The sequence below is a fragment of the Callorhinus ursinus genome, unplaced genomic scaffold, assembly GCF_003265705.2.
Source record: "Callorhinus ursinus isolate GAN/ISIS: 27379988/994484 unplaced genomic scaffold, GSC_fseal_2.0 scaffold8, whole genome shotgun sequence".
In the NCBI taxonomy this organism is placed as follows: domain Eukaryota; kingdom Metazoa; phylum Chordata; class Mammalia; order Carnivora; family Otariidae; genus Callorhinus; species Callorhinus ursinus.
In genome coordinates this window covers 25,036,987-25,059,992 of record NW_027397070.1, presented here as the reverse complement: position 1 = coordinate 25,059,992, position 23,006 = coordinate 25,036,987, and the positions used below count along the sequence as shown (strand labels likewise).

The 23,006-nt window shown below is 36.3% G+C and overlaps 1 protein-coding gene across 3 annotated transcripts in view; it reads left to right on the top strand.

Annotated features, from left to right (window-relative positions):
• The first annotated feature begins 315 nt into the window (after positions 1-315).
• NEMF (nuclear export mediator factor) overlaps positions 316-23,006 on the top strand; it is a 53,007-nt gene continuing 30,316 nt past the window's right edge. For 2 of the 3 annotated variants that reach the window (XM_073895172.1, XM_025870102.2), the window contains exons 1-16: positions 316-447; positions 1,280-1,348; positions 1,490-1,592; positions 4,468-4,593; positions 10,150-10,298; positions 11,532-11,599; positions 12,112-12,198; positions 13,765-13,838; positions 14,967-15,037; positions 15,116-15,191; positions 15,571-15,633; positions 17,738-17,815; positions 17,959-18,167; positions 18,641-18,832; positions 19,327-19,390; positions 21,716-21,804. In XM_073895172.1, the coding sequence (XP_073751273.1) occupies positions 389-447; positions 1,280-1,348; positions 1,490-1,592; positions 4,468-4,593; positions 10,150-10,298; positions 11,532-11,599; positions 12,112-12,198; positions 13,765-13,838; positions 14,967-15,037; positions 15,116-15,191; positions 15,571-15,633; positions 17,738-17,815; positions 17,959-18,167; positions 18,641-18,832; positions 19,327-19,390; positions 21,716-21,804 (1,577 nt within the window). In that variant the 5' untranslated portion in view covers positions 316-388. The remainder of the gene's footprint in view (positions 448-1,279; positions 1,349-1,489; positions 1,593-4,467; positions 4,594-10,149; positions 10,299-11,531; positions 11,600-12,111; positions 12,199-13,764; positions 13,839-14,966; positions 15,038-15,115; positions 15,192-15,570; positions 15,634-17,737; positions 17,816-17,958; positions 18,168-18,640; positions 18,833-19,326; positions 19,391-21,715; positions 21,805-23,006) is intronic. The other variant, XM_073895173.1, reaches the window with a different exon arrangement.

The window sequence follows — 23,006 nt, the reverse complement described above, 5'->3', positions numbered from 1 at the left end:
CCGAGCCCTACCGCCCTTCTAGGGGAAATCCTCCCAGTACGCGCCTCATAAATTTTTACCACCAGCAGGGGTCACTAGGGACGCTCGCTTGAGTCCCGAAACACAAGGGGGAAAGGTAACCGGACTAGTCCGTCAGCTTTCCAGGAAGAAATGCACTTTCAGAGAATAATTGGGGTTTATTTCGAATTCTTTTGGCATACGAAAAGCCAGCTGACGGCGACTTGATAGTCCAAATTTCAGAAAAGTGACGCAAACACCTTCGCTTCAAGGAATATTGGGTCTTCTGCGCGGCCGTAGATTTCAGCCAAGTGCGCCTGCGCATAAGAGTAGCGGCGTTGAGTCAGGCAGTCAGTGGAGGAAACTGCGGCAGCGACACTCAGACCTCGCCATGAAGACTCGCTTTAGCACCATTGATCTCCGCGCGGTACTCGCGGAGCTGAATGCCAGGTACTGAGCGATAGGTGACCAGGCTCGTGCGGGGAATGCAGAAGGCAGAGGCCAGTGCCCCAAAGTGGAAGAAAGACCAGCCTGATATTTCCCCTTAGTCCCCAATGCTTTTCTTCTGCGGACCTGGCTAGGCCTGGGTGGGCGAGCGCGTGACATCTTTCCCGTGGCCCTCAGGACACCTGGGGGGACCCCAGCGTCCGCGTGCCCCACACCCTGCTCTCGCGGGTTGCCTGACTCACCAGGTCTTATGTCAGGCTTTGGCGGGGTCCTCGCCGAGCTCTCGCCTTGTTGGCCTGAGTTGCCTGGGTCTGGCAGCAAGCGTTTAGTAAAACACGAGACACCAGGTGGAAGCCAGGATGCCCCAGTATCTTTTGCCTCAGAGGTTTCCAGACTGGAGGCCTGATTTCTTTGACACTCCTCCTTACTCCTGAGAGGGAATATCGGCGTTTTAGCTGCAGGTAACAGATTCTAGTCTGGTTTCTATTCAGCTGTGTGAGTTTTGTCATTTTTCCAGGGTTTCGTTTATCTTTTTTCCCTTTTGTAATAAAGTGGATTAGATTGTACTATATTTCCTTAAAAATATTGGGTCGTTTCAAGGACGCAGGGCATTGCATGGTTTTCTTAGGGCTGGCATTACCACTTTTGTTCATAAAAAGTTACAATTACGTTTTGGGCTGAATGCCTGGTGGCCTTCAGACTGTGCTCCCTGGTTGACTCCATATCCTTAGAGTTGGAGATCCCCTCTTTCGAAGGCTCTGCTTCCGCCTGCCGCTTTAATTTTTGTGAAGATTTATATTTCAAATGTTGTTACATGTTTCCTTTCTCTTTGCAGCTTAACAGGAATGAGAGTAAACAATGTTTATGATGTGGATAATAAGACCTATCTTATTCGTCTTCAAAAGTAAGAACATTTACAGGCTTGTTTTATCTTTGGTAATTAAATATGAGATAATTAATTTTTTTTACTTGCACTTTTAGTCTGTTTTACTGAGTTAGCGTTGACAAGTGCCCTAAAGAAAAATTTAACTTTTTTCTTCTACAGACCAGACTTTAAAGCTACACTTTTACTTGAATCTGGCATACGAATTCACACAACAGAATTTGAGTGGCCTAAGAATATGATGCCATCTAGTTTTGCCATGAAGGTAAACTTTAAATTATACTTGAAGCTAAATTTTAAGGCCCTGAGATTGGTCACTAACGATTTAAGTTTTAAAACATTTGGTTTTCCTTTACTGTTATGAATAAAGTAGAGATAAAATAGAGTAGTTGATAGATACTGGGATGAATAAAGTAGCTGTTTATTGACTTCTCCCTGTTACTCTTCACACCCCATTGTGCTCCAAATCTTTCTGTTCCCACAGTCACTATTCTAGTTTGAACTTTCATAACATTTCCTTAAAGTCCCTTAATTACAGTCTACTTCTTGCTATCAAAATTGTGTTAGACCAGTGTTAATTTTTCTAAAGCCTCATTTTCATCAGTTTTTCACCTTTTTATGATTCCCTAATTTCTGAACCCATATCCTATTATTCTTGGCTTTCTGTGATATGCCCTACCCCCCTTTCCTAGTTTTCTGCAGTTCACTTTTGAGCTACCAATCTGTATTTTGTTGGAATACTCAATGACATTTGTTATCAATCATATCTTTTTACTTTTCACGTCTCTCTTTGCTTTTGTTTTTTCTATTAAAGCTGAGATTCTGCATTTGTGGACGTGTTACCTATCCATTTGTTGACATAACATATACTGAAAGATTATGTGGTACAGAGGAAAGACATTAGAATCAAATATACCTAACTTTGAATTAATGATTTTGCCGCTGAATAATTTTATAACCCAGAAAAGTTACTTAACCTCTTGAAACTTAGTTTCTTTAAATGTAAAATGTGGATAATACCTCCCTCATGGGGTTATTGGTGAGGATTAATTGAAGTAACATGTAAAGCACCTAACACAATGCCTGACACATATTAGGGCTCCATATGTATTAATTTCCTTCTTCCTCTCCTCCTCACTTTCCTTCAGAAATTTATTTGTTTTGGCATTGTGTTATTTCATTAGAGGCTTTACAGAGAAGAATCTTATCCCCAGCAACTTAGAATCTGTTTTGGATTACAAGTTAGGTAAGTGTTTCCCAAATCACAAGGCCTGTCACAAAATTATCAAACTCTTAAAAGTTTAATATACTTAATAGTAAGCCTACATGGTTCTTTTGGGAATTGTCCTTAATAATGGTGACACTTGGTATTTGTATAGCACTTTTCAAAATAAATGAATAATATATATTTTAAGTTTAATATAACAGTGGATATGAAGAACAGTTATTTTAGTTTTACAGATGATGTAACAGATGATAAGATATATGATACTGGGATTGTGTAAAAATCCCCAAATCAGGCTATACTAATAGGAAGCCAAACACTCTAAAAAGAGAATTTTATGAGTTAGGTGTACATGTTAATCTAAACGTATAGAGAGATACTCTCCATTGGAGCAGACAATGTTAAGCACGTTATAAATAATTTAAAATAAAGAGCTGCTACTGTTGTATGTCATAGTCATGCTCAGTTTGTGGTAAATCACAGTGATTGTTCCTCATTCTCACATTTGGGAATGCCAGTTAATGCTTTGTGGCACTGACAGTTGTTTTCACCAAGCTGCTAATAGGGAAATAAACAAAATAAGCACTACATATGTACCGTATGCCCATCTATACTCATGATAAATAATCTTCCCTTTTCTCCATTCCACGGTGTGGATTTCTGTTCCCTTCAAGGATGCCTTTTATCTCCATTTTAACTTTATTTTTCTTGAATAAAAATGCTACTGGGGGACTCTGGAAGGATTGTGATTTTCCCCTGGGGATTTAAAAATAGCCCTATATGTAGGTCACTGTTTAAATCAAAATCATCATAGACCACTCATAAATCAGCACTATTGAATATAAGAGGGGAAAAAAAGTTTGAAAAGTCTTATTACATCTGTCTGAATATACAAGTACATAAAATAAGAATTTTAGTCAATGTGAACCTATCAGGTCTGGGGAAGAAGTCTTGGTTATCAAAGAGTTGGCATTCTAGGAATGATTGTATATTTCTTTCTCTCTTTTTAAGGTGACTTTATATTAACTTCTCGGTAAAATTTGAATCTCTCTTTAAAATCTTGAATTTAAGTCTTGAAAGCATTCTATTTTACTGGTCTTGACTAAGGGGTCATTCAAATTCAAGTATTAGAAACAGTTGGAAGATTTTTTAGGCACTACAGATTAATCTTGTTTCTGATCTGTGTTATGCTTAAATATCTGTACTAAAGGATGGTATATATAATCTAAAGCAATAGGTATTTACAAAGTAATTTGTATTTGGGTTTAAGAATGTTAATTTTAATTGCTAATAAGAAAAGAACATCATGACTTAGGGATAGGAAGAATGGGATCTGATAAGGAATGAGAGTTAATACATTTGGATTTGAGCTAGGTTTATCAAAACCTTTGGAGACAGTACCAGAAAAATTCTTTCTGGGTTATATTAATAAATTTGTGGGATTAGAAGGTAATTGGATGTATGTAGAGGATTATACCAATAGAATACCAATAAGCTCATGGTTCAGAATTTGTATTTGAAGTGGAAGATTAGTGAAAACCACTAATTAATTTTGAACACAAAGGAAATTGGGGATACTTAAAAGATGGGACTAGAAAGAGGCTTAAAAAAAAGGTTATGGTTTTGAATGAGGTTATCAGGGTAAGAAAAAGGGATTTAGCAGTGGTATAAACAACAAAATAAATTTCTCTATAGATCTGTCATTTTCTTCTTAAAAAATATAAAATACTGTTTCAGAGTTAGCAGTGAGAGTCATCTGAAGTGTTTTTCCTTTGGTTATCTGCAAGCTTTTGTTTACTACTTTTTAAATGTTATTCTTGATGATAATGAAAAGAGGGAACTTATTTACAAACCAGTATCAAACAATTAGGAATTGACTTCTACATAAATGACATTTTCTTCTGTTTTTCACTAGTGCCGAAAACATTTGAAGAGTCGGCGATTGGTCAGTGCAAAACAGCTTGGTGTGGATAGAATTGTAGATTTTCAATTTGGAAGTGATGAAGCTGCTTATCACCTAATCATTGAGCTCTATGATAGGGTAAGTTAAATTTGGGGAATGAGATAAAGGATAATTGATCATTATATTGTTAATTATTTGTGTAATACTATTGTACTGTGAAACATGGGCAGGGAACGTTCTGCCCCTTCCCCTGCAGTCAACTGCACTGCAGCCCATCTGAAATTGATTTTTGTATGTGGTCTCAGGTAGTGGTCAGTTAAAATTTGCGTGATACCTACTTTAAAAAAATTTTTTTAAACTTTTGTTTTGAAATGATTATAGATTCACAGGAAGTTGCAAAGATAAGAGAGGTCAGTGTCCCTCAGTTGTTACATTTTACATAATATAGGACAGTATCAGAATCAGGAAATCGATATTGGTACAATGTATGCATCTAGTTCTGTGCATTTTACCACCTTTGTAGATATATAACCACTACTGCAGTCAAGATACAGAATTTTCCATTACCACAGAGATCTTCTTGGTGATACCTCTTTATGGTAATACCCACCCACCTCTCTTCCTCCCACCATCCCAACCTCCTGACAACTACCAATTATTCTGTTTCTATAATTTTGTCATTATGTTGGGTCTTCAATAAAGAAGTCAGTTTCAGAACCTTGCTGGAAAGGGTGTATCAGATACTCTTAAACAGGAGTAGATAAACTACAGCCGGTGGCCCCTTGTTATAAAGCTTGTGAACTTAAGAATGTTTTTTATGTTTTAAAAGGGCTCTTAAAAAAAAAAAATGCAACTGAGACCATATGTGGTCACAAATGCTAAAGTGTTTACTGTCTTGCCTTTTACAGAGTTAGCTTTGTAAAAAAGTTTGCTGACCCCTGCTCTTATATAATAGACTCACATCATCTGAGCCAGTATTGCTTAGACAAATGCCAAAATGTATCAGGGGACCAAATTAGAATTTATGAGACTTCCTTTAATCTAGAAGCAGGTGCTTTTATGAAAATAGAGTGCCAACCTGTGATCTAGGATGATTAGAATTAATCAGACAGGACTAAATAAACTGGAGAGAATCTAACTGTGGTTAATTTTTTTCAGAATATTGTTGGTATTATTTTTATGATGTGTGTTTTATGGTAGTGTGTGATAAAGCCCTTTACCTTTCTCTTGATCTGTAGTAGTTTATACTTCTGCAAATTGAAGTGATATATTCTTTAAATGGTAATTTGCTCTCATTGATCCCTTAGAATTTAGGAACAAATGTCTTTTATGGACATTTTTTTTTACTGCTGATGGCAATGTGTATATTTACATAGGTTTGATAAGAATTTGTCCTTCCTTTTACCAAGATATAATTAGGCAAATTGTGCAACTAAGGTCAAACCTGGGGTGTCATAGTTGAGAATAAGTCTCATTTAAGTAGGATAACAAGCTCATCATTAAGGAACAAAGGTTATATTGTATATGCAGAAGCAGTGTCCACAAAGCCCTCCTGAGAAACTGGTTTTGTACCTATTCTGTGGCGTGTAGGATCTTAGCCTATTGGTAGTAAGGAAGGGTAGGTTTGAGTAACTTTAAAGAGGAATTTACATACATTTATAGGTATACCACAGACACAATGAGTAGTGGTTTTTTTGTTTGGTTTGGTTTCATAGCTTTGAATTAGAAGCAAATACTAATTGTTAAATCTCTGGGATAACAAACTTTTTGAAATAAAATCCCAGATTTCTTATGAATTCTCCAGGCAGCAGTAATTATTATGGCTTTAGTAATTGCTTCATACCTTGTGGCTCTAGATTTGCTGACTATAAGGAGATTGTATATGTTAATTAACATTTCTTGCTGTACTTATATAAATAAATCAGGCCAAGATGCAGTGAGAGTAGCTTATGTGTATTTGTCATCAATAATTTTAGATGTTATGAGAGGGGACCGAAAAAAAGTATCCAAAATTTGAAAAGAGACAAAAAGGACACAATGTCATTTAGTATCCTGCTGAGTTCTGTCTAGCAGGCACTCCTGGGGATTATATTTTGCTTGAAGGATGTATATCTTTGATTTGCTATTTACTATTGATTAGGTTTTTAAACAACTCTATAAAGGTAGATTTTAACTTGTAGGAAACTGATAGAAATACAAATAATTCTTGCCTCATAGCAATGAAAATAATTGCATCTAGTAGAGATTCAAATTATATCTGTCCAGAGAAAAGATATCCCCAAAGGTTGGTCTTATCTTACTGCCTTGAATTGGCAATCTTATATAGTCATTCTCTCAGTCACTCTAAATATTTCACTTATTTCATTTCTCTTACAACCAGTTTTACAATCTAGTTGGTTCTCTTATTAATTAAATTTTTTACAGTTACCAAAATAGTATATTGTCTTGTGTCAACCATTGTTTCTAGTGAAATCAGTGTCGGCTCTTTTGAAGGTAATCTGGCCTTCTAATCTGGATGCTTTAAAATTTTTTCGTGTTCAGTTTTCAGTTTTGCTGGGGTGTGCCTAGTTGAGTTTTTATTTGTAATTATCTTTTGGGGGTTCATAGCACTTCTAGAACTGAGTTGATGTTTTTCATCAGTTTTGGGAAACTCAGCCATATTTTCTTTGACCTGTCTTCCAGGTCACTAATTTTATTGCTATCAGACAAGAATCATTTGGAGTCATTTGGAATTGCTTTGAGCGTCTGTTTTTTTGTTTTGTTTTGTTTTTAAGATTTTATTTATTTGACAGAGAGAGAGACAGCAAGAGAGGGAACACAAGCAGGGGGAGTGGGAAAGGGAGAACTAGGCTTCCTGTGGAGCAGGGAGCCTGATTCGGGCCTTGATCCCAGGACCCTGGGATCATGACCTGAGCTGAAGGCAGATGCTTAACGACTGAGCCATCCAGGCACCCCTTGAGTGTCTGTTTTTATTGTCTGTTGTTTCTTTTGACTTTAATTACATTGTCTTGTCTCCTCACATTCCTGGTTATTATATTGTGTGGCCGACATTGAGTAGGAAAAACAGTAGTTATATTGTGAGATCTGGAATGATGTTGTCTTCCTCTAGAGAAATAATTGCTTTTGACAAGTGGCTAAAGGCATAGATAATCCCAGATTACCTCGCTCCAGTCAAGGATTGAATTGATAGAAGCTGGGCCTGGAAAAGCTGGTATATTTGTAATTCATCTCATCCCCTGAGATGCAGCCTTTATGACCCCCTATTCAGAGCTGGACTTACAGGATATCCCTCTCTCCCCAACTCATCTTTCACTTGGACTCTGAACTCTGGTTTTATTCCTCTTAGTTGTCCTGTAAGTCTATCAGAATTTATGCTCAGCTTCTCAGCCTGTCATCAGCTGCTTCTTAACTGTTAGACAAATGATCCAAGGGGAAAATTAGCCCCAAGCGTGGGACTTATCTTTCTGAGTTTTCTTCTCCTAGGTTTCAGTCCTGTAAATGTTTACTGTCTTGCTTGCATTTTTTATTTCTTAACAGACAGGCTCTGTGTATTTTATCCATATAATGTGATGTGTATATCCCCTAGAGAAGGATTTGTTACTTAGAATTTTCAACTTACTTGATCACAGAGTTCTTTTTTTATGGAGGGGGGACCATATTAAGGAAGAGTTTGGGAAACCTTGATTTAAGGAAAAAACACTTCCAGGGAAGTAACTGCCTTACTGGAATCTGCCAGATGTTCTCGATAATTGCACATTTTGATTCAACAAACATTTATTAAGTACTTCTGTGTGCCAGGCTCTATGGCCAGGTGTTTTTCAAGTCACATATTCCTGAACCAGACACTATATGGACATTTTTCCAAGCTCCCAGCTTTCCTTCCCCAGTTAACTTTTATGTTAAATGCATGAATGCTTTGAAGTCAGAACTTTCAGGAGTAGGTATTACTCTTTGAACACCTAGTAACTTCTTGTTAATCAAGGTGAATGGTGGCCCCATCTACTAAAGCCACTTCCCCAACCTGAGTTTGGGGCTACTTTTCCAATCTTCTGTGACCAACTTATAAGTAGTTGCTAAGGCATTTGTGATTATCTATTTTAATTCTGTAACAACCCCTGTCTTCACTGTCTATAATAAATTTGGAAGGCTGTATTTTTTAGGCAGTTTTATTTTCATTAAATTTTCCCCCTTCTTCGCTTGAGTGACTGAGTCAGTTAATCGCTCGACTCTTAGTTTTGGCTCAGGTCAGGATCTCGAGGTTGTGGGATTGAGCCCTGTGTCCAGCTGTGCTCAGTGCAGAGTCTGCTTCAGATTCTCTCTACCTCTCTCTCTCACACTCCCGTGCAGTCTCTCCCTCAAATAAAGTCTTAAAAAAAAAAAAGTTTCCCTCCTCTTTTTTATTGAAAAGATTATGTAACAATATTTTTAAAAGTCTTTTTAATATTTTCATTTTCCCATATATTTGCTTTCTACTTCCTAGAATACAGAATTTTTTTGTCTTGCTATTTTTTACTTAAGATTATCAACATTCTACTTTTTCAAGACATAGTCTTAATAAGTTAACAGCTTTTCAATAGTTTATGTTGATATATCATAAATCAGCAATTTCCCTAATTTTTACATTTAGGTTGTTGCCATTTTTTTTCTATTGTAAATAAACTTAAGTGAATATCTTTAAGCATGTAGCTTTTGGTTTTATTGAGTTATTACAGTAGGCTATATTACAAGTGTGGAATTACTCGGATAGAGAGTATAACTGTCTTTATTCATTTTCCACATAACTGTTGCTATCAAAAGACAAATAGCTCTTCACTTAGCTCTAAAATGTCTGTTCTGAATTGTTCTTAATAAGCCACAGTATTTGTAGACCTGCCTCATGCAAGGGCAGCAGTTAGTTCAGCTGGTGGTCATCAGGGTGTTAATTGACTACAGGTTTCCCCTGCTATCCAAAAGTAGAGCCGTTCTTATGAAACCTTTTATAAGCTGAAATGGTGTAAAGCAAAGAAGCAGTTGCCATCAATTTATATGGAAAAATTTTTGAGCACTCCCAGACGCAAAAAATAACTTCTCTTAGGCTTTTCTGATACTTTAGGTCATATCTTACTAATGGGCACACAAAATAAGTAGAGATAAAGTACAGATTTTCACAGTTCAAAGCTATGATGGCTTGCTGCTGAGATGCTGAGTGTAGTTCCAGGGAATTGGCAGTGCCACCTTTCACTGCTTGAGGTATGTGCTGACTCTAACAGATCACTGCAAAACACACTGAGTGCTTTTTTTGTTTTTTGCCTTTTTTTCATAAAAGTGAAAATCCTTTGAAGATTTCTTTCAGTTAGTGAAAACAGGTACTAATGTAGGTCTTTTATAAGAAAGCAGTTTTGAAAACTGGGGGATAACTGTATTGTGCTTCCATTAGTGATTTCTGTAGAACCATCAGACAATGAGTTTAAAGTTGCTGTACATTCCTTCATTATGTTTCAAACTTGGGGTCCTTTATTTGCTCATCTTATTTCACATTCTGTGCTGTCCAAGTGCAAAGAGTAGTGCTTAGATGTGATTTAAATGTTTTTTGTTTGTAACTTCATTTCTGCAGCTTGATTAAGTTTTCAAGAGACTGCAATTTTTTCCTCACTTTTTAAGAAGTTTCAAGAATGATTTGGGAAAAGCAGTAAATTATATTTTATTCTATTACAGGGGAACATTGTTCTTACAGATTATGAGTACCTAATTTTGAATATCCTGAGATTTCGAACTGATGAGTCAGATGATGTTAAATTTGCTGTTCGTGAACGCTATCCAGTCGATCATGCTAGAGCTGCTGAGCCTTTGCTTACCTTGGAAAGGTAACATGTTTTGTTTATAAGCTCATTTCATAATGTATTAGGAGGTAAAATAGGTCAAAGGTCAGAATATGAATGAACTGTCACATAAGAAAATACTTTGTTTACTTGCATGCAATAACTAAATTTGGACTGCTCGAACTACATAAATGTGCATATAAGCAATTAAGCTTCATTTGCAAGTAGCAAATGTATGTCTTTTTAATCTAAATTTGGTGTTACTTTAGATGTTTATGATTTCTTGGTAAAGTGAGGGGACTTACTAGCTATTCTGTGAGAAGGCAGATGTCTATCTTAGGCAGAGTGCAAATGGAAATGGTTTGGCCAAGAAAAGGGAGTACTGTGGGATAAGGTGCTGATTGTAATTATAAAATTATAATGATGAAATGTTTGCAAGAAAATGTAGTGCTCTTCTGGCTGAAAGGTTTTGCTGTCTAATAGCTATAGCAGAGGTTCTGAAAGTGTAACATGCATCACATTCACCTGGAGGACTTAATAAAACATAGATTGCTGCCCCTGCTTCTAGTGTCTGATTCAGTGGATCTGGGATCGGCCCAGGAATTTACATTTTTTTTTTTTTAAGATTTTATTTATTTATTTGAGAGAGAGAGACACAGTGAGAGAAGGAACACAAGCAGGGGGAGTGGGAGAGGGAGAAGCAGGCTTCCCGCTGAGCAGGGAGCCTGATGCGGGGCTCGATCCCAAGACCCTTAATCGATCCCAGGACACTGAGATCATGACCTGAGCCGAAGGCAGATGCTTAACTGAGCCACCCAGGCGCCCCAGGAATTTACATTTCTAACAAGTTCTCAGGTTATGTTGATGCTGCTGATCTGGGGACCAGAGTGGCCCACAGCATCGTTAAGAGTTCTTATTAAAGCCATTCCGGGTATTAAGATATATCACCAGGTTCTACAAACATTTACCTGTTATATAAAAACATCACTTTCCTGTCATGTATGAGCACATTGACAATAAGCAATATGACTTAGTTGAGAAAGTATTGATTTTTCTTAGGAAATTTGGTTTTGGGTCCCAGTCTGCTGCTCAGGAACCTACTACCCTTGGATAAATTATTTTTACAACCCATTTTCTTACCTACAAAGTGAACTAATTCCTCTTGTACTTTAGAGTACCATGATAAATCAGGCAATTTGATGTGTATGAAAGTATTGTGAATATGAATATTGCTGTAAATATAAGATATTAAGAGGTGTGTCAATTTTGTTTTCACAGATTGACTGAAATAATAGCCAGTGCACCTAAGGGTGAATTATTGAAGAGAGTTCTTAACCCATTACTTCGTGAGTACTCCTAAATAGGGCAGTGAAATGTTTGTAAGAAAATGTAGTTTTCAGGATTCTCTTATGAAATTAGAAGGCATTAAAAAGTTATCTCTGCAACTTTCCAGTTGGAAAGTGTATAGCACACATAAAACTTTTAAGTTTGGATTTTTTATAAATTTACTCTGTTAACATGGTGTATTGCATTAACTGGTTTTTGGATGTTAAAACAATCTTTCATTCCTGATTTATGTCCTTTGTATGTGGCTCAATTCCATTAAATTTCTATAACTTATGCACTGACTTCAATTGTTTTATAGTCTCAAATATTTATAAGTACTTGAATTGTTATTTCTAATAACATTTCAAAAATAAGTAAACTAAAATAATAAAATCTAAGCAAAATAAGTAAATTGTTATTTTCACTGGCTACTGTTATTTAGATATTTATATTGGGATATAAATTTTGGATTATATTTTGAATGTTAAATTTTATGGGAAAATATTAAAAATGATACCCTCTGCTTTTATAGCCTATGGACCAGCTCTCATTGAACACTGTCTTATAGAAAATGGATTCTCTGGAAATGTCAAAGTGGATGAAAAATTTGAAAGCAAAGGTATGCCTGCATGCTACAAGATTTGTCCATTTTCATTTCCTTTTTTAAAAACTATGAAAATTAATTCTGGGAAAATAATAAAAATGAGGAGGTAGCTGTAAACTTAAAAACATTTAACCTTTGAATGTTCTATCCATTTGGTATTCCTGGCTTCCTACTCTGATGTGGCACTTTTACCTTTTTTTTTTTTCCTTTTTAAGATTTTATTTATTTATTTGAGAGAGAGAGGGAGAGAAAGCACGAATAGGAAGAGAAGCAGAGGGAGAAGTAGGCTCCCCGCTGAGCAGGGAGCCCAATGCGGGGCTCAATCCCAGGGATCATGACCTGAGCCTAGGGCAGATGCTTAACTGACTGAGCCACCCAGGCTCCCCGCTTTTCTCCTTTTTAAAGATTTTATTTATTTGGGACAGAAGGAGAGAGAGAGCACAAGCTGGAGGCAGGGGTTGCAGAGGGAGAGGAAGAAGCAGACTCCCCGCTGAGCAGGGAGCCTGACGAGAGGCTTGATCCCAGGACCCCGGGATCATTACCTGAGCTGAAGGTGGATGCTTAATTGAGCCACCCAGGCACCCCTCTAATGTGGCACTTTATCCCTAGTAACTCACAGTTCAGTCTCTACCTTATTACCTTTCAACTTTAGAATATTCTCTCTTCCTCTCCCTAAATATTTGAAGTGGTTACCAAACTTGATAGTCTCTGTTACAGGCTTGAAGGAGTTGAATTACTCACCTTCTGACTAGGAAGTTGGAGTGCTTTTAGAAATAGCATTATTCGTGCATTTTAATTCTGTAAGAACTGTAATGTAGCTATAAAATGAATTAGGCTTTTGTAATTACTTAAAGGAACCTAACTAAAATTGCCAGATTAGGATAATAAAAATTAGAGGAAATATAAGGGAAATGGAAGACTTGGTTTTGGACAAATTTATCTGCAGATTCTCATGTAAAATTTTTAAAAAGTCATTCTTCATGTTTGTATTTTGGGGTTATATATAATTTAAGCTTTAGGGATAGTAATTTTTATGCTGTAAATGTTTTTATGTTTAAAAATACAAGTTAAATGTTTTAATGAATGATTTCGTATTTAAAATACTAATTCAGTGCAATCCTGATCAAAATGGCAACAGGTGGTATTGTTTTTGCAACTCTAGTGTTTTGTTTCAAATCTGATACTCTTATGGAGTAAAAGCATGTGAAAATGTTCAGGAAAACTGGAAAATAATAGTAATGATGGAGAATAACCCTTTCATAGATATATTAAGAACCTAACAGGAAGTTTTTGAAGAAATACAAAATAAAGAATTCAGAAACAGGCCCAAATATATATGGAAATTTAGTATGTGAACAAAATTCCTTTACCATCATGAGGGGAAAAATGATTCAGTAAAAAGCTGTTGGGATCACAAACTGGCCAAAACATATTCTTAATTACATCTACTGATTACAAACATGAAATAACTGTATCTACTTTTCTTGAACATTTTTTACTATTGCATCAGCACTTTTCTGTTTTCTACATGGTTGTTTAATAGTTATTGACACTTGATTTTTTCCATTTTTATTCTGTTAGATATTGAAAAAGTACTTGTTTGTCTGCAGCAAGCAGAAGACTATATGAAAACAACATCCAACTTCAGTGGAAAGGTAGCACCACATATACTTACTGTATATTGTTGTGGTTTTATTTATTTAGATTTTCAGAATTTAAAGTTCATTAAGGATCACTACATTTAAGTTTTTGTTGTAATTTGGAAATTCAACATCTATAATATGCTTATTCTAGGGTTTTTTGTTTTTTTAAATTGCTGTTGGGTTTATAATTTTTCTTCTGTTTCTTTTATAGAAAGTATTAGGTGAGGTCATTATTGTTATACCAGGAAAGTTGAGGGATTTGAAAGTATATCCTCTTGCACTGATTTTTAGATAGAGAAGCATGTTTTAATTTACCAGCACTTTTTAAAAAATTGGTGATTTACATCACTCAATTTTTTATATTAAAAAATTTTTTTAAAATTTAAATTCAATTAACCAACATACAGAACATCATTAGTTTCAGATGTAGAGTTCAGTAATTCATCAGTTGTATATAACACCCAGTGCTCATCACACCACGTGCCTTTCTTAAAGCCCATGACCTGGTTACCTCATTCCCCCACCCACCTTCCCTCCAGCAACCCTCAGTTTCTTTCCCATAGTTAAGCTTCTCTCCTAGTTTGTCTCCCTCTCTGATTTCTACCCATTCTGTTATATCACTCTAATAGGTAAACATCCTCTGAATTATCTCATACCTTCTTTTTCTTCCCTATTGGAAGTATAACTTTATAACAGGTTCAGAAAAAGTTCTGAGTAATTATACCTAAATTCAGTGCAAATATACCTGCCCAGTTTTTTAAATGAATTAAAATTTCCTACCAACAAAGTGAATCTAAGATTTTTTTCTTCTGGAAGTAAAGTACTTTTGGTTGTTTTAAGTTGCAGAACATCTAAAAATGGAAAGAAAAAAGCATAATGCACATGTATAATCCCACCACTTTATTAATTCACTAGTTTTCATTTTCTTCCTTATTTTTTTCTTGTCCATATGAAAAAAAACAGTATTATTTAATAATACTTAGCCTAGAAACATCATTTGAGAATTGGTACAATCAATAGACAAATGCAGATTATTTAAAACTGGAATAATTTTATAAGTTAATAAAATTTATATCAGAAATGGAAAGTAAATCTTTGTTAACTATGAAGAGAAAGAGTTTTAATACTGGATTTTTGTAGGGGTACATCATTCAGAAAAGAGAAATAAAACCAAGTTTGGAAGTCGATAAACCAACTGAAGACATATTCACGTAAGCATGTAGGCATGAGTCACTTTGCTTTCGATGTTTATTAATGTTCTTGAATGATATAATAAATATGTTTTGCAGGTATGAGGAATTTCATCCTTTCTTGTTTTCTCAACATTCACAATGTCCATATATAGAATTTGAATCATTTGACAAGGTGGGTTTTCCAATTCTGTTTTTTTGACCAGTTAGCACGATATGAGTTATTAAATTAATACCAACTTGCTTTGATTGATAAATTGAAAGTATTTTTGGTTTACAATCACTGAATCTGGGCATTAAAGATCAATGCAGTCACAAATAAAAACTATTGGAAATTTTTGTTGCCATTTTATTTCAAGATGAAGGACCAAAGATTTTAACTTAATTTGATTCTGTCTGTTTAGCTATATGATACATTTACTAGGAATCTGTTCAAGTTCTTTGAGTAGTGTTGTAAAACAAAATGGACTCTAAAATTCTGTTTGTAAGTTGAAGTAGAGACCATGTTTTTTTTTTTAAACTAGTTACTATCTTTTTTTTTTTTTTTTACTAAGGCTGTGGATGAATTTTTTTCCAAGATAGAAGGTCAGAAAATAGATTTAAAAGCTTTACAACAGGTATGGTATTGCTGAAAACATTTATATTAAACCAGCTAGCCTTAGTGTGTTTTTTGTGTGGATGATGCTTTCATAATAGGAATGGGCAGCCTTTCAGAAGTAGTATGGGAATGCCCTGATTCCTTAGTTTATTGATAAAGGTACAGGGGAGGTCTCATTGTTGGAAGGCATTCCCTCATTTGTTCCATCAGTATGTCAGATATTCTCCAAAACGGAAAATACAGTGGGAAGGTGAGGCTTGTTATTTATTCCCTAGTATAATTTGTGTTACTACAGCAGCCCAAAGCTTCTCAAACTTTGCTATTAAGGAAATACTCTTCCGAGGAAATTTTTAAACAGGCCAAAAGAGAGGGAAATGTCCTTTCTCTACAAATAATCGTATTTGTTTATCATTAAACTGTTTTTTTCTAAGTGGGCTTTCCAACTCCACAGGAGAGTTTAATATGCTCTGTTTCCCCAGCACATTTGACCATGTTTTTGGAGGATTGCTGCAGAACAGCTTTAGAAATTAGCCACGCTCTTGATTTGAAATTGATTTGATTTTTCAAAAATATTGATAAGTAAAGTCTTGAAATATGTGTGCAAAAATTTGGAATTATATGAATCCCTGTACCGTCCCCCTGTTATAAAAAATTAACAGCACAGGGGCACCTGGGTGGCTCAGTCGTTAAGCATCTGCCTTCGGCTCAGGTCATGATCCTGGGGTCCTTGGATCCAGCCCCACGTCAGGCTCCCTGCTCCAGTGGGAAGCCTGCTTCTCCCTTTCCCACTCCCCCTGCTTGTGTTCCCTCTCTCACTGTGTCTCTGTCAAATAAATAAAATCTTAAAAAAAAAAAAAATTAGCACAATTTCAAAGCAGGTGGGTTGAATGAATTAGTGTGACTGCCACATGGTGGCAGCACCTGAACTAGTAAACATATTTCGTGGGCTCATTGAATGGCATGTTTTTATGAGCATCAGAATATCCATGAATTATTTTAGTGATCACTGTGTTCTTTTAATAGTCACTGTTCTTTTTTTTTAATTTTAAGATTTTATTTATCAGAGAGAGAGCATGAGAGCATAAGCAGGGGGAGGGGCAAAGGGAGAGGGAGAAGCAAACTCCCTGCTGAGAAGGGGCCCAATGTGGAACTCGATCCCAGGACCCTGAGATCATGACCTGAGCTGAAGGCAGATACTTAACCAACTGAGCCACCCAGGTGTCCCCTTTTACTAAAAATTTTTTTTCTTAAGACTTTATTTCTTTATAGCCACCATTCTTAAAATTCACATTTTTTTAAACATTACATCCAGCATTCAAACATTCATTAATTAGTGATACTATTACTAGTGTTAGAAAATTTGCTCCAGATCAGTAACCTTGAAAGGTAAATGATATATGATAAAATGCTTTATAGAAGGTAAATTAACTACCATGAGCCTTTGTGGCATTAATTTAGAAAAAAGAGTACTTTGTAGAAATGATGATGAGAAAATTAAAAGCAGCAATGAAATAAAAAGAAGTTGTTTTGGGGGGCGCCTGGGTGGCTCAGTTGGTTAAGCGGCTGCCTTTGGCTCAGGTCATCATCCCGGGGTCCTGGTATCGAGCCCTGCATGGGGCTCCCTGCTCGGCGGGGACCCTGCTTCTCCCTCTCCCTCTGCCTGCCTCTCTGCCTACTTGTTCTCTCTCTGTATCTCTCTGCCAAATAAATAATAAAATCTTTAAAAAAAAAAAAAAAAGCTGTTTTGGTCATTTATGTTCGTTAAGAATGCATTTCCCCAAAACATTACTTTTATGTGATAAGAAGACAATGTCTTGAATTATGCCTTCTTGAATAATGCAAGGGCATTAGGGGCACATATTACATACAATATAACTTATAATCAAAATACCTTCCTATATAGGGAATGGGAGGTAGGTAGTTGGGAGAGGTAGTTTGAGAGCATGAAACACTTTGGGGTAGGATAGACCTGGGAGGTGGAGTATGGGAACCTTAGCTAGCAAGGTGACAACATTGAGGGGGCTGAAGTGGAGGTGGGATAGTGAGTTTCAGGACGTAAGAGAGAAAAGATGTAAGAGGCATGAGAAATTTAAGTTTTTAAAAATCTGTTTTGTCTACAAAAGGAAAAACAAGCATTGAAAAAATTAGATAACGTCCGAAAGGATCATGAAAACCGATTAGAAGCTCTTCAACAGGCTCAGGTATTATGTTTAGCTTTTTCAGATTTCAAAAATGGTAACTTTAAATGTAACACTGTGTGTTAACTAAGTGGAATTAAAATAAAAACTGAAAAAATGGTAACTTTAACTGGCATTATAGTAAACATTTTTGTTTATTTCTTAAGGAAATAGACAAACTTAAAGGAGAGCTCATAGAAATGAACCTACAAATAGTTGACAGAGCCATTCAGGTTGTTCGAAGTGCTTTAGCCAACCAGATAGATTGGACGGAAATCGGGTTAATTGTGAAAGAAGCCCAAGCTCAAGGAGACCCTGTTGCAAATGCAATTAAAGAATTAAAACTACAAACAAATCATGTTACAATGCTACTAAGGTAAGTTTGATTCTTAGTTAAGCAGTTCATAATTGTTTTTATTTTGCTGTTTGTTCACTGTATTCATTTAAAATTTTTTGTCTTTTATTTGGAAATTTATCCTCAAAGATACAGGAAAAAACAATTTACATTAAGATAACGCAGCTATTTAATTTTTTAAAAGATTTTATTTAGAGAGCGAGAGAGTGCAAGCGTGTGCATGAGTGCCCTTGGGGTGGAGGGGAGGAGGAGAGAGACTGAAGCAGCCTCCGCGCTGAGCTGGGAGCCCATCATGGGGCTCAATCTCATGACCCTGAGATCACGCCTGAGGCAAAATCAAGAGTTAGACACTTAACCAACTGTGCCACTCAGGTGCCCCCCAAAAATGCAGCTATTTAAATATTGTAAACAGTCTATGTCGTTGAGGAAAAAAATTGAAAAAAAAAAAGTGATGTCATTGACATTAGTGAAATACTATTGAATATTTTTAATAGAAATCCATACTTGTTATCAGAGGAGGAAGATGACGATATTGATGGTGACATCAGTGTTGAAAAAAATGAAACCGAACCACCAAAAGGAAAAAAGAAAAAGCAAAAGAATAAACAGCTGCAGAAGCCTCAGAAAAATAGGCCATTACTTGTTGATGTTGATCTCAGCTTGTCAGCATATGCCAATGCCAAAAAGTAAGTGTTAAATTTAAGTATGAATTGTAGGTAAAATATCTGCAATAAATCAGGGTATTAAGGATAATATATGTATATGTATATTATGTATGTATGTGCTTTTGGGTGAAAACACTTTTAAATCTCATTTTGTGCATTATACAACTTTGTTTTCTTTTTTTTTTTTTTTTAAGATTTTATTTATTTATTCATGAGAGACACAGAGAGAGAGAGAGCGAGAAAGAGGCAGAGGGAGAAGCAGGCTCCCAAGGAGCAGGGAGCCCGATGTGGGACTCGATCCCAGGACTCTGGGATCATGACCTGAGCCGAAGGCAGACGCTTAACCATCTGAGCCACCCAGACGCCCTACAACTTTGTTTTCATAGAAAACATATAAAACAAAGTTGCATAATGCACAAAACTTGTTCTGTATGATTTGAGAATCTAAGATAAAACAAATAGAAAGCTGAAGAATAAAGATTTGACTTAAAATTAAGAGAAATATATTTTTCTAGATACTATGATCACAAGAGGTATGCTGCTAAGAAAACACAAAAGACTGTTGAAGCTGCTGAAAAGGTACTTAATATCTCTTAGAGTGAACATTAATTGTTTTTCTCTGCTTTAACTTAATGGCCTTAATTATTTCTTCTGTTTAAATGTGGTTTTCTAATTCAGAAATATCTTTCAGGTTTAATTTTGCTTTAGATGTGTGTATTTCCGGTATTTATTTTCTTCCCCGAACTTCCTTCCCAGTCTTCCCTGTCTTGGTAAATAGTGCCTTCTTTTTTCCTTTTAGTTAGGTTAAAGACGTTGGACTCATCCTAGACCCTTTGCTCATAAACCGTATCCATTCTCTCATCAGCATATCCTTGTAGCTTTTCCTATAGGGTGTAACCAGAATCTGGCCACTACTCATTAGTCCAGGCCCTCATCATCTCTGTTCACATGGACTGTAACAGCCTCTTCCTGGGTCTGTCTTCTTCTACCCTTTACCCCCTTCAGTCTGTTCTTCATGTAGCATCCATAGTGATCTTTTAAAACAAAAAATGAAGTTATTTCTCTCTGTTCAAAATCCAGTTGCTTCCCATCTTAAGACAGTTTAGGGGCGCCTGGGTGGTGCAGTCCATTAAACGTTGGACTCTTGTTTTTGGTTCAGGTCATGCTCTCAGGGTCGTGAAATCGAACCCTCTGTTGGGCTCCATGCTCAGCCTGGAGTCTGCTTGGGTTTCTTTCTCCCTCTCCTTCTGCTCCCCACCGCATCTCCCCCTGCCCCTTGCCCACTCTTTCTCTCTCAAATAAATTAAAACAAAACCAAGGGCCGCCTGGGTGGCTCAGTCGTTAAGCGTCTGCCTTCGGCTCAGGTCATGATCCCAGGGTCCTGGGATCGAGTCCTGCATCAGGCTCCCTGCTCGGCAGGAGGCCTGCTTCTTCCTCTCCCACTCCCCCTGCTTGTGTTCCCTCTCTCGCTGTGTCTCTCTCTGTCAAATAAATAAATAAAATCTTTAAAAACAACAAAAAAACCACACAAAACCAAGACAGTTCAAAGCCCTTCTCTTGCCCTGTAAGGCCCTACATGATTGCTCCCCTACCATCTAATCACCTGCACTCCTCTTCTTAACATTCTTTCCAGCTACACTGGGATCCTAGCTGTTCCCGCAACAGTGACTGATGCTGCCTTCTCAGGGCATTTGTGCTTGCTGCTCTTTCTGATGAGAATGTTCTTCCCTCAAAATTTCCATGGTTTGATCCCTCCATTCATTGGCATATCTACTAAAATGAGGCTCTATCAGAGAGTCCTTTCTTGACCACTCTTACTAAAAATAGTACTGCCCTCAATCACTCCCTCTTTGCTTTATTTTTTTCTTAAAAAACACCCTTCCCAACATATGTTTATCTGTCTTCCCGCTAGAAAGTAGATTGTATGAAAGTAGGATCTTTGTTCATTACTTTGTCCCAGTCCCTAGAATATTGCCTAGAACATAGTAACATTAATATCTGTTAAATGAGTGGCCTTCATGACTTGGCCCTCTATCTGCCTCTTCAGCCTCATTTCTTGACATTTTATCTTGTGATCACTGCTTTGTGGTCAAGCTGGCCTTTTCTTTTTGCTTACTGTGATCTTCTTTGTATTTTTGCCTTGATAACTCTATTAACCCTTCAGGCTTCAGCCCAAATGCCATTTCCTCAGAAATACCTTCTTTGACCATAAGCAGTTATAAATTGGGTTCCCTTGTTATACTCTCATAGCATCCCTAGAAGCACTTAACATACATTTATTTGAATAATTATGTGTTTTATATTCGTATCTTCTTCTAGACCCCCTGGTGGGGTTGAGGTGAGAACTTTGTCTTGTTCACTTGTGTGTCTCAGCATCTAGTGCAGAACCTATTATATGGTATGTACTCAGTATCTGGTAAACAAATGATACTTTTTGTTATTTGTGGGTCTTAAGCAAATACTTGTACGCGGTAAATCCTTGACTTAAATCATTTTAATATTCAAGGCAAAAATCTTTTCTTCATTTCTTTCGTGTGGGTATGGGGGGTGTGTGTAAATAGTGCCATCTTGTGACATTTAAAATAATTTCTTGCCCTATCATTTACTTAGTGTTACTTTATATTTTATTATTTTTTTTTTTTTGAGAGAAAGAAAACGCGTGTGCTCCCGTGCATGTGGGGGATGGGGGGAAGAGGGGCGGAGAGAGAGGGTGAGAGAATCAAGCAGGCTCCATGCTCAGTACCGAGCCCAATGCAGGGCTTGATCTCATGACCTTGAGAACATGACCTGAGCTGAAATCAAGAGTTGGATGCTTAACCAGCTGAGCCACCCAGGCACCCCTTACTTGGTGTTACTAAAATATGTTCTTAACAAATTATTTAAAAAGTCTCTTCTTATAAATAGGCATTTAAATCAGCAGAAAAGAAAACAAAGCAAACCTTAAAAGAAGTCCAAACAGTTACCTCTATTCAGAAAGCAAGAAAAGTATATTGGTAAGTGTTCTACCTTTTAAAAATAGTTTTTTGTTTTTGTTAAAATTATACATGCACATTGTTTAGAAAATCAAGCAGTTCTACAAAACTGCAAAAACCAGTACCCCTGGAATATTTTATCCCTACTCTGTTACCTCCTCTCCATAGAAACTATTTTTAGCTCTTTTAGCTGATTACTTTTTCTCTTTTTCTCTTAGTAATATCCTTATATTGCTGCTTCTTAATTTTTCTGTTTTATACTCTATTAATGACTTCCCACTGTCTAAGATGAAGAATTTATTCTTTCCTCCTGTGCTCCATTACACACGTATACACTCAGCCTCCCAGTAAAGGTATAGCATAATTTGCCACGGTTGATATTCAGCATTAATATTACATTAATATTTTAATTGTAGTCACAGCTGAGTCATATAACATTACGTTTCTTTTTCTTCCCTGCTCAGCTTTTTGTCTTCCCTGAAGGTAATAATTGTCATTTCATTCACACCTTCCTCTTTCAAGTGTGTTCAGACACATTGGAATTCTATCAGTATCATCTTGCAGAAGTCTCTCCTGAGCTTTTTGATTTGACCTACTTTGTTTTAGATCAGTTACTCTTAACATCTTAAGATCTTCTTTTATTCTTATCCTGAAAATTCTCTTTTCCCCTCTCTGTTGGATTCTCGGTCCTGGATCTCGTACTTCCTTTTTCTTGGTTGATGGAATATGTGCCCTAGAGGCTGCAGGAGAAGGGATGTATAAGATGTAAAGTTTTTGAGGTCTTCAAAATATTAAAAAATTATTTTTACCCTTATACCTAATTGTGTGACTGGCTATAGATTCTAGTTTGAAAATGTTTTCTTCAGACTTTTAAAGTCATTGTTCATTGTGTTAACTTTCAGATTTGATCTTCAAAAGTCTGATGTCATTTTGATAGTTATATTTTATTGAAAATTTGTTTTTGCCTTTCTGTAAACTTGTAGATCTTTTTTCTCTCAGTTTTCCAAAATTTCACAATGATGTAGGTTGGTGAAGATGTTTTAATCTATTATGCTGGATACTCTGTGAGTCATTTTAATTTAGAAACTTTCAGTTCTGAGAAATTTTCTTGAAATATTTCTTAGCACTCTGTGGATTGCGTTTTTTGGTTTGTTTTCTTTTTTTTCTTTCCTTCTGGAAGTCTTATTTATTAAATATGGGACTCCTTGGATGGTCCTCCAATT